Genomic DNA, 11,840 nt, shown 5'->3' with positions numbered 1-11,840 from the left:
TTGATAATGATTTCGGCAATTATTTAGTTATTTGACTTCAGCTGTAAATCATGTGTTGTGTTTGCTGAGCGAGAAAAAAAACAAGGCTTCTCAAGTGTGTGTGTGGTGGGGTGCATAGTTGCATACATGTCATGAGCGCATATGCATGCGTATGCACACACTCCCTCTCTCGTTTGTGTGCTCTCTCTCTAACACGCATACACACACACACACACACACACACACACACACACACACACACACACACACACACACAGACACACAGTATCACGAGTCCAGATGGGAGTGGAGAGGATCAATACAAAGACAGTGGCTCTGGTTGATATCTCTGCTGAATGACTCTCTCTCTCTCTCTCTCTCTCTCTCTCTCTCTCTCTCTCTCTCTCTCTGTGTCTCTCTCTCTCTCTCTGTCTCTGTCTCTGTCTCTGTGTTCTCTCTATCTCCCTGCTTTGTTTTTTTCTTCTTTTGCTCCCTTTCTCCTTTTTTCCTCTCTTTTTTCCCCACAGCTCTCCCTTCTTCCTGTGTTCTCTTTTTTTCTCTCTCCCATGCACGCACACGCAGGCACGCACGCACGCACGCACACACACACACACACACACACACACACACACACACACACACACACACACACACACACACACACACACACACACACACACACACACACACACACACACACACACACAGTAATGAACACTTCGGAAACCAAAGCACGATCTTCCTATGGCCTAGTTTAAGAGCTTCCAATGTCATGCGAGTAAAAAATAGACTGACGCAAAACAATATTGAGATCTGTGGCAACGAAACTGGCCCAAATCAGCAGACCCAGGATCGGTTTGGCTTCTCCGAGCAGCACATTGGTTGCGGAGAGGATTTAGTCTAAAGAAGATAATCTCAAATCAGCTGGCTGGCTATTCTTTGCTCTTACAGGTGGCTCTCTGCCTTTGCACTCTCTGGGGTAATGACACACTCCTCCTGAGCGCTTGTCTGGGATCAGCACACTCCACTGTTCAGTCCAAAAAGAGACAATACGCAGAGAGCTTTGAATCTGACTGCATATCAGTGGCAAAGTCTACAGCGTTCACTGTTAAAAAAGAAAGAAAAGAGAGATATCAGCTAGAGTGATTTATTAGTTGTTAGTGGTTAATTACATGACTACACTTTTAGACAAACAATTCCATTTAGTTTAAAATAAGTCCATCCAGAGGACCTGGGCTGGCCGAGCAGGCTGGTAATCCAGCCTGACAGCGTGCTGCGGGTTCGAGTCCCGACGATCCTGACGACCTTTGCTGCATGTCTTCCCCCCATCTCCCTCCCCCTTTCCTGTCAAATACTGTAATCTATCGATAAAAAGGCAAAAGAAAAGCCAAAAAAATATCTTAAAAGAAAGAAATGAGGTCCAGAGCTGTAGGTGATTTTATCTCCAGTAGACGATTGTGATCCCCATGAGCTGAACCTCTGTCTTGGCCTGTTAGACTCGGTTCATGCTTTCCCAGCTTAGACATGCATGAGCTCATAGTTGTGCTGTCTGTAAACCAAATCATTCAAGCTCCTCGCACCTGCTTAATATCTGTACACCTAAAAGTATGCTGAAGGGAAAGTCTATTCAAACCATCCCAAAAGGGCATGGTTTAAAACACTTGGCAATCATTTTCACAATTCCTGCTCCTACATCTACCATTTACATGGGGATTATTTGAATTATTCATCATTAAAGGATGACTTCACCACTGTTCAATCTGTGTTCAATTGTTCATATAATTGGTCCTCTCATTTCTATCTACTCGGTCTGTGTCTCATATAGGAGGGCTGTGGGCAGTTTAGAAACCCATCCTAAAGTGGCATCATCGATGGGTAATCCAAGCTAATAGAAACTGCGGGCTTTCTATTACTGAAATGTTACAATTCTATGATGGAAGCCATCGTTATGCCAATAATAAAAATATAAATATACAAAATGAAATCTTATTAAAAGAAAAGAGAAAGAAATCTGCATAACGAAGATGTCACTGGAAGACAGGTTTCTAGTTAGTAAGGGCCAATTATATGAAGATAGGTTGAAATGTGGTGAAGTCGTCATTTTACTCTACTGCTAGGTTAAGGTTATGTCTGTCCTATAGTTGCTTTGTACTTCTCAGTTGTTTTCTTGGAACTTTATTTTAATATTATTGTCACTCTGGATGAGATTGTGTGTATTGGGGCTGGGCAATATATCAATATTATGTCCATATCATGATATGAGACTAGATTGTGGATATCGTGATATGGCATGAGTGTTTTTATACTTTCACAAATTGTTAAACATTGTCAAAAATAGACGATGAAAGAAATGATTACCATGAAATCGATTTTGAGGTATTTGGTCAAAACTACTGTGATTTTTAATTCTGTGTGTGTGTGCGTGCGTGCGTGCGTGGAAGGGGTGTTGTAGACTTGGTTAGTATCGATCCATTAGACCGTCATCAACTTATTGATCCTTCTGACCTGATTGATGTGTAGTTTGGCCAGGAGGCTGATTGATTAAATGATAATTTTGTTTTTGTGTGTGTGTGCGTCTGTGCGTGTGTTCTCCACAGGCGTGGATGTGGAAGGAAAAGGAAAGGGACACCAGTGAAAGTGTTTGTCACCCAGAATGAGGAGGAGAGTGTACCTGAACGCAGCTTCAGTCCAGGTGTGTATTCCATGTGTTTGGTGCCTGTAGTTGTATTTTTTATTGAGTGTGTGTGATGTGTGCGGGGGTGGGGTATGTGCAAGTGAGTGTGACCTATTTGCGCGCGCACGCTGGACTGCATGAGTATGTACTGTGACATGCACCTGTGCATGTGCTCAGGGAGGAGGGGTGATGACCTTCATGTGTGTGTGTGTGTGTGTGTGTGTGTGTGTGTGTGTGTGTGTGTGTGTGTGTGTGTGTGTGTGTGTGTGACTGTGTGTGTGTGTGTGTGTGTGTGTGTGTGTGCATACTTGTGGTGGGTAATCCTTTTATACTGACTGTTGCTCTGTTGTCAGGTGATCGGAAGGAAGCAACAGAGAACAAACGGCCTCCACTGGATGGGCCTTTCTACAACACTGAGTCTGCTCCACACAGCTGGTAAGTGTGTGTGTGCGTGTGTGCGTGCGTGCATGCGTGCATGTGTAGTTGTATTGATTTATTTGGGTTCATTGCAGTGAAGAATACTGATTTTGTTGGAGTGTGCATCTTTTTGTTTGCATATTATATTAAACTTTCTCTTGCTAGAATGTTGATGTGATGTGTGTGCGTATGCAAAGTGAACGCTGGGTCCCTCATTACTGAGCCAGGGATCCCGTTTGAGACTAGGAGAGAATGAGTGAATGCTGTTTTCAAGTCAACAGGCCTGTGCACCCTGAAGCCAATGATGTTGTAAATGTAAAGCCTCGCCGTTACATTGTTCAACATAATCACGGTTAAATCGAACAGTATGTGCGACATTAAAGAAACGCTGAACATCGACAACAGTAGACAATGTCTCGTCTCTGCCCTCCCAGTGGTCCTTCCGAGCAGCAGGCTGACAATGGAGCTTCCAGTGGAACTAAAACCAGCTCAGCTACAGCCCAGGCTTCGGCCCTGGCTTCGGCTCTGGCCCCAGTCCCTGTGACTCCAGCTCAGGCCCCTGCTCCCACCTCGGCCCCAGCAGCCCCAGGAACCCCGGCTCCAGCCCCAGCACCCGGGTCCTTCCCCCAGTCCCCTAACTGCAGGATCAGAGAGGTCCACTGTGGCAGCCAGGTGCGGCTGGTGGTCATCGCCATCCGAGACATCAGCAAGGGAGAAGAGATCACTGTGGACTACAGTCTGACTGAGTGGGGCGAGAACCTGGTCAGTGGTCCGAAACGGAGACGCATGCACACACCCAAATATACATATACATGAAGACACAAAAACCTACACACAATAAGGCACATGCACACACGTGTATTTGAAATACACAGACCACCCTGACAATATATAGACTACCATATGCACATTCACGCACTGTTGACCACACACACACACACACACTACACACACACACTACACACGCACAAACACCTGCATGCACGCACACACATACACGCACGCACTAACACAGCTAAGCTGAACGTGGCGTTACCATGGTGATGGCTGAGCTCCAGTCCGTTCTCTACCTGTAGCCCTTTAGCAACAGTAACCATGGTTATCACATGACATCTGTTCTGTTAATGGATCAATGTGTTCAACATAACGACCATACTGACAACAAGCCATCCAGGACAATTAAAGTCAGCACCCACCCCTTGCAAACATATTCTCAATCGGACCACGTTAGGCATGTGCATGACTGATCAACATTGAGTTACGATTATCTTACTGTTATTGAGAATGACTCATCGATTGATTAATTAATCCCTACCCTACTAGGCGAGTTATTAACTGTAGTTACTGTGGTCAGCCATTGGATGGCAGTATAGCCCATACATAACACATTCAAATGTAATTAGATTAAAGAAAGAGACAAATGTAATTGTTATTGATATTCAGTCCCACCCTTAAATCATGGTCTGCTCATAGTATTATGAGACCTGTTACCTTTCCCCTTCCAGCCTAATGAGATGCAGTGTAATGTAAACACTGTATTTATACAATGAAAAGCCTTCTTTGTGATTGACTGACTGACAGAGGAATGTGATTGATAAATGCAAATGGGAGGGCGTGTCTTGCTCCCTTGGTGACAGCCGGAGGTGATTGTGACGGTGAATATTAACGAGCATAATGCTGTCATGACACGAGGATGTGCTAACGAATGCGGTGTGTCTCTTACAGGGTTTCCGTACCACTGTCTCTCCGGCGAGATACGAGTGCAACTCTGACCCAGAGAATAATAACAATATCAAAAAGGTAAAAATGAACAGAAAAACCTGTTACTATCAAATAGTACAATATAATCATTTAGCAGCATTTATTCTAAGTGTAACTTAAAGTCATACTGTGTAGTGTAACAGTGAGGTGCATGCATTAATTAATTAATAATTTACCTGGACCGGTCTCACACCTGTCTTCAGATACTTTGTTTTAATCAACACCGTCTTTTAACACCACAAACATGTTTTGAACCAACAATGAACTTTTCCGTTTCTTCTCTCTCTTTCCCTCGCAGGAGGAGGAACCTCTGCCTCTGACAGCACAGCAGCAGCAGAAGGAATATCTCACCCCCTCCTGGTCCCTCTCCCCCTCCTCCTCCCCCGTCTCCCACTCCGACGGCAGTGACTCTGAGGGCGGAGACGAAGATGGCTCCGCAAACCGGAGCCGTGCCCTCCGACGGCGCAAGAAGCGGCGTGGCACACCCTCCAAGAAGAAGGTGCCCCACCGGACGCCGTACGGACGGCCTCCCCCAGCCTTTCCCTCCACCTTCCCTCAACACAGCCGCCCCCGGCCTTCATCGCCCCCTCCGCCTCAGTCGTCTCCTCCGTCCTCCTCTACGTACTCCTCCGCCGTAGCTAGGCCCGTGTTCAAAGCCCCCACCTCTATGGCACCCAGCATCGCCGCAGTTAATGTAAACACGAGCGCCTCCAGAGGAGGAGGAGGAGTAGGTGTGGCCATAGACGCCCAGCGCCAGACGTGCGAATACTGCGGGCGCCACTTCCGCTCCCTGGGCCGCCACTTGGACAAGCACCACGCCCACCAGCCCGACATCTGCTCAGCCCTGGTTGAGCGCTACACGCAGATGCCCCGGCTGCATGTGCAACATTCGCCGCCTCCCAACGTTGCACAAGTGCATCCTCAGCAAAGCTCGCAGTCGCCACATGCCACGACAGGCTCTGCGTCACAGAGCCGCGGGGCGGAACCTCCACACGGCGGCGCCCAGGACCTCTCCATGTCCCCGCCGACGCTCACCGCAGCCAGCCACTCCCCGACCTCTGCCGGGAGGAGCTCCATCCCTCCGGTGCTGACTCCCCCCAAAGGGCGGAGCGCGGTGCCGGTGTCCGTCCTCAAGAGAAGCCCGCCTCCGGTGGCCGCGACCCTGCCCGGGAAGGGAGGGATGAGACGGATGAAGGAGGAGGAGGACGAAGACGAAGTGGAGGTGGTGGAGGTGAAGAGGCCCAAAGAGGACGAGGATGTAGAGGTGGTGTGCCCCCTCTCCTTCAGCAGCAACAACCAGGCGGCCAAAGACCAGGAGCAGCAGCCAAAGGACGAGGATTACTACGATGAGGAGGAGGGTGAAGGGGAGGAGGAATACGACGAAGAGGAGAACGGCGGGTTGGAGGTGGACGATGACAGCGGAGCAGACGATAAAGATAAGGATCTGCTGAGGTAAAATGCACTTTATTGTCTGCTTTGTAGTGAAGCGATGCTTGAAAAGCAGGATTTTAGGTCAATCAGACTAATTTATCTATGGTGGTGTTATTAAATTACTCAAATGATCATTCTGATTCAGTATGCATTTGTACTTTTATATCAACATGGTGACTATTGTGAACGGCAGGATTATGTTTTATGTCGTTTTACCAATAATATAAACCACACTAACTGAAAACCACCACTGTGCATTTTATGTGGTTAAAACTTTCAAAAAGGCACAGATTCCTCACCTATGATCAGATTACATACAGTGTCATCCAAAATATGTACTGTATTAGATTACGTCATCACAACATCAACATCATTAAGCCATATTATTCCGTCCTCCCCCAAAAACTACTGCGGTGTTAAAAAAAGCACCAAACTTTATTTGGTGGTCTGACAAAAACTAAAATTTGTTACAAATGCCTCTCTTTTTCCCCTGCTTTCTCTGTGGCTCCTTGCAGCAGTTCGGGACGTCTCCATATGCTTCCCCTGCTCTCTTCACTGTCCTCCCTGGTCCTCTACCTGCGTCGGCTACAGCACTCGGCATTCCTCTCCCTGTCCCGCCAACTGCAGTCAGCTGAGGCGTGGCGGCTGCTCTGCCACTCCAGCCTGGCTCTCCTCATTCTCTACAACAGACGGCGTGAGTGCGAGGTCTCCAAACTGTCCATTTCCGAGTACCGCTCCCGCATCACCCCTCAGTGCCCCATTCCCGTGCCCGTCGGTGCACCTCCGGCGCTCACCCCCCTGGAAGCTTCGCTGTCCCCCTTTGAGCGGCTGGTGCTCCCCCACCTCCCCAGAGTGGGCGTCCAGGGCAAACGGGGGCGAGTCCAGCCCCTCATCCTGCCCCCTCACTGTGAGCCCTGCCTGGAGCTGCTCCTGCAGACGCGGCAGGACGTCGGGGTGGACCCCACAAACCCCTACGTTTTTGCCAGACCCTACCACTCCCCTGCGACGCCGCTCCGAGGCACCGACCTCCTCCGCAGCCTGGCGCGCTCCAGCGGCACGCGCAACCCCCGCGCTCTGACCCAGACTCGGGTTCGCCGCCAGGTGGCTATCCTGACGCAGCTGCTGCTGTTGGGGGAAGGGGAGGAGCCCGGCCAGCCGGGAGGCAACGCCGTGGAGAGGCTGGAGCACTTCCTGGAGAGGGAGTACCATGTGACACAGAGCTGCGCCGGGATTGGCCAAGACCCAGGCCTGATGGGTAGAGTGGGCCGAGTCGTGCTGTGTGGAGAGAGAGATGGCGTGCTGTTCAGAGGGATGAGCCTGCACCACATCTGCCTGGAGTTGGATGGTGAGATTAATCAAATGAATAGATACAATTTAGTATCGACTATCGATTATTTTCGTAATTATTATTCTACTGATTATGAATTGAATAATTGTTTGACTTGATTAATCCAACAATATTTTAAAGAACATGTTATAAATCAATGACACAAGTGATTCTTTTTCAATCCATTAAATCGATCTGATTAACCTAATTAGTTCGATTAACTGTTGCATGCTTAATTAAAAGTTGGTTTGTTATCTTGCTGTCGTGCCCCCTTTTTTATTATGAAATCTGAAATTTATTTTATTTTTAATTTGATCAGATTAGAGTATCAATGTCCACTGTGATGGATGGATCAATGAAGTAACACCTCTGTTATATCTCCGTTCACCTCCAGTGATGTCGGGGAACTCTGCAGACTCGTTCTCTGAGGGAGAGTCTGACGAGGACAAGTCGCCAAGAGAGAAGAGCGACGGGGCTCCCAGCCCACCCCCCGCCCCCGCCCCCATACCCACCATACCCACCATGCTGTTTATCAGGAACGGCAAGAGCAACGGACGCGTGGGACGACCCAAGAAGCTCAAGAATGTCCCGTCTGGACTTGCACCCGGCGCCGCCCCACACGCTAAACGGAGAAGCTCGTCTCAGCCCCGATCAGGTTTGTCTTTGCACTTCACTCACCAATTGAACCCCGTTAATGTCGATCAATAAATCAATCGCCGTTTTTGTGTAACACATTTCATGCATTTAAAATACAAAGTACAGATGAAATGTAGGTCATATTGAAAGTATAAAACAGAAGTCCTACAACTGACTGCAACGGTTTTATCAGTCCGTTTTGTCGGACAAACTAGGGAATAGAATAGGGAGGGAGAATGAATAAAATGGGGAGAATGAAATGGGAATTGTAACTTTAGTCACATTACTCCATAATTACGTTGTGATTGAACCATCACCATATCTATCTTTTAATGTCTGAATGTACAATTGTACATGGCGTGTCAACACCACATTGTGCAACTGTAAATCTATATCCGTCCACCAGTGGCATCATTGTTAGGCAGATTGTTTTTTAAATGGATTCCATTATCGCATTGCAACTTTTCAGGAATAGAAAGCCTGCAGTTACTTCCTATTAGCTTGGACCCATCCACCAGTAACCTCATCAATCAATTGATGATGTCACTGGTGGACGGGTTTCTGAACTTCCCACAGCCCTCCTCTGATACACAGAAAAGGGTGGAATTTTATTAGTGAGGACCAATTATATGAAGATAGGTTGAAAAGTGGTGAAGTGGTCCTGTAAAACAAATGTTAATATTAAGTTATTACTAATACACACATACGGTACTATATGTGTCCATTAATCATGTGTTACCAATGCTTTGTCCTTCAAGACTGTACAGTATTATTCATCACCCCGCTCCCCCACCCCGTTTCTCTCCCTCCGCTCAGGTAAGCGCGGTGTGCTGAAGCGGCCCTGGTCGGAGGCGGAGCGTGCGGCGGTCGAGGAGCACCTCACCCACAACATCGCGGAGCTGCGTGTGCCGGCCAAGGCCGACTGCGAGCGCTGTCTGCAGCAGTGTCCGCTGCTGGTGAGCAATCACCGTGACTGGCGCGCCATCAAGTTCTACTGCCACAACCGCATTCAGCTGCTGAAGAAGAACCAGCGGCGCGACAGCGACCCTCTGCCCCTTATCGTTTGCTGAGAGGGGGGGGAGAGTGGGGGCGGGATGGCAGCGTGCAGAGAGGGAGAACCTGATGGATGTTCTGTTTCAGTCAGAGCATAATCTTAAATGGTACCCTGTTGCTCAAGAAATGTACTAGTTTTGAGAGGACAGTTCTAATTTTGTTCTTTGCTGCTATTCCCATCGTGGGGGAGTTGTTTTGGCTATCAATTAGACACCTGATGGTATTGAGCCATGTTGAAAACTTTAAAACAAATTAACTTTGCTTTTGGGTGTGCTGTTTCATAGTCTTAAAGGTAAGCTATATTCTGTATGGTGCCCCATTTATTGAATGTCACGGTGTCTTGTCAGAATCAGTGCACTTGTTAAGGGTGCCATTTGAGACATGCCCTGGGGGACTTCAGAGACTATAGCACTGGCTACAGCCTGTGTACTTTGTTTTGTTGTATTGTACATGGACGTTTTCTTATTGCTTTCCAAAATTGACACACTAAATTGAGATGTAAACAAGGGAGGAATGCAAGCCCCACAGTGTTGCTGTAGTACACACCTGTCAACTCTCCCGTTCTTCCTGGGATTTCCCCATATTTTACCCCCACAGCCCACCCCCACCCTCCCATTTAACTATGTCTCTCTCTATCTCTATTTCTTAGTGAAAGTCTCTTGCACACCTACAAAGGTGACAGGTGCGTAGGAGAAGACCAAACGAGGGTCTGACACATTAAGAAAGAAAAACCTCCTGCACATGCAGTTAAAGGCTTTTATGGGAAATCACGTTTCGGTCTATAAGACCTTCATCAGGCTTGGGATAAGAGGAATAAGATAGCCTGATGAAGGCCTTACAGGTCGACATGTTGTGATTTCCCATTAAAGCCTTTAACTGCATTTGAAGACGGTGTGCAGGAGTTTTCTTTTTCATTACATTTCTTGGTAGAAACAAAAAGCTTGGTGGTAAAAACAATAATAACGCACACCGCACAGTGGAGAAAATAAAACAGATGCGCACACATTTCCCTTATTTTCATATCCCAACGTTGACAGGTATGCTGTAGGGACTTTGTGGAGTAGCACTAGCGTTTTATGGACTTTTGAAGACTTTCATAGGACAAATGGTCTCTGGGCCACACTTTACTTTACACTGGCCGTATTATTAGAGTTGGCCTTTCTACAGATTACCTAGAATAGTCTGATCTTTCTGTAAAACAGCTTGTTTTTCTTTCATACTGCTGACTGTACAATTCTGATTTTGATTTGATTATATTTGGACCTTAATTTACATGTTAGGTACTAGTGGATGACTGACATTACTTTTGCAGTTACTTTGGGAAAAAATGTAACACCATGCAAGAAAAGAAAGGCAGTTTTTTTTTCAATCTCAAAAGTGGACATAATGTGTTTTGTGAACTTACTTTAAATGTTATGGGAAGACACATGCATTGTAATGTTTCTTTTTGCGTACCTAAGCAGTAGGCCACAAAGTCCATGAAAATTAGAAGTATTCTGTAAACATTTTGCTTGGGACCCTTGTTCCTTCCCTTAAGACAAGATACTGTACACTCAAAATGTCAAGAGCTGCCCGCTTTGCAGCAGTAGGAGCTTTTGGGGTTTTTTTGTGCCTGTTGCACATTTGTTTTTGTAAGCAGTAAAAGGGTGCTATAGGCCGCCGAGCTGGATATCACTTTATATGTGGCAATGAGATTTCCCTTGTTAATAGTTTCATGAAATGTGGTTTTGCTGGGCATTCATCAGAGAAGTGAACGTTAAGTGTTGCCGCGTTCGGTTTTTGTTTCATGAACATACAATATAGTCACATTGTCCGTGTTGTCTTTTCAAAGAATATATCCCTGTTTTCTTTTCCCAGCCACACTACATGGTTTGCAGCTCGACTACATTTCTGGTTTCTGTCCGGGTTGCTGGAAATATTGTCCATTGGACTAAAACATCCACGAAACCTCAAGAAACATACTTGAAGTTATTTAAACCATTCGCATAATCTTTCTTTTGCGCTCTAGTCGTGCCAGTTACATTGTACATAACAAATATATTATCATTATGCTAACTGGTTGTCTGTGCTAGGCTATATGTAGTTTTTCCATTTATGGATTATTGCTATTTGTACATAAGCCTGTTTGTAAATAATACTCACAGAAACAAAGAAAAAACAATGTATCAAATGCCTTGGTTATTGTGTTATGTTTTTCTTTTTTTACAAGTCTTATAAAAAGTTAAAGCTTTATTATCTCACGTTGTCTTGAGTATTTTGTTACCGCCTGTTTAAGTCCAAAGTAATTCACTTTCTGTATCAATAATATGCATATTTATAAGAGACAGAGATGTGGTTCAATTGGTATTCGTCACTTTCTGGTGCTCATGATCAAGATTAAGAAAAATGCTGGTATGCATTTTGGTGTAAAGTTGCTCATTGAAGCTGATGGCAGAGAGGGGGGGAAATCAGTGAACACTGGTCTCTAGCAGGAATCAAACCAGTGCAGTTGCGAATATGTGCTCGCTGCCACTATCCAGTCAGCTTGCGGCGTTCCAAAAGACATCCACAAGTAAAAAGGTA

General features: G+C 46.3%; 1 protein-coding gene across 2 annotated transcripts in view; it reads left to right on the top strand.

Annotated features, from left to right (window-relative positions):
• LOC308336704 (uncharacterized protein) overlaps positions 1–11,515 on the top strand; it is a 17,959-nt gene extending 6,444 nt beyond the window's left edge. Inside the window, exons 2-9 of one of the 2 annotated variants that reach the window (XM_080794210.1) lie at positions 2,577–2,671; positions 3,007–3,088; positions 3,505–3,832; positions 4,796–4,870; positions 5,130–6,283; positions 6,781–7,607; positions 7,984–8,244; positions 9,042–11,515. In XM_080794210.1, coding sequence (XP_080650336.1) covers positions 2,577–2,671; positions 3,007–3,088; positions 3,505–3,832; positions 4,796–4,870; positions 5,130–6,283; positions 6,781–7,607; positions 7,984–8,244; positions 9,042–9,295 — 3,076 coding nt within the window. In that variant the 3' untranslated portion in view covers positions 9,296–11,515. Of the gene's footprint in view, positions 1–2,576; positions 2,672–3,006; positions 3,089–3,504; positions 3,833–4,795; positions 4,871–5,129; positions 6,284–6,777; positions 7,608–7,983; positions 8,245–9,041 lie in introns of both variants that reach the window. The other variant, XM_080794209.1, reaches the window with a different exon arrangement.
• The last annotated feature ends 325 nt before the right edge of the window (positions 11,516–11,840 follow it).

This window comes from Protomyctophum bolini (genome assembly GCF_963924005.1).
Source record: "Protomyctophum bolini genome assembly, chromosome: 3".
In the NCBI taxonomy this organism is placed as follows: domain Eukaryota; kingdom Metazoa; phylum Chordata; class Actinopteri; order Myctophiformes; family Myctophidae; genus Protomyctophum; species Protomyctophum bolini.
Note: the sequence above shows the minus strand (reverse complement) of the source record. Positions and strands in the feature narration are given on the sequence as shown.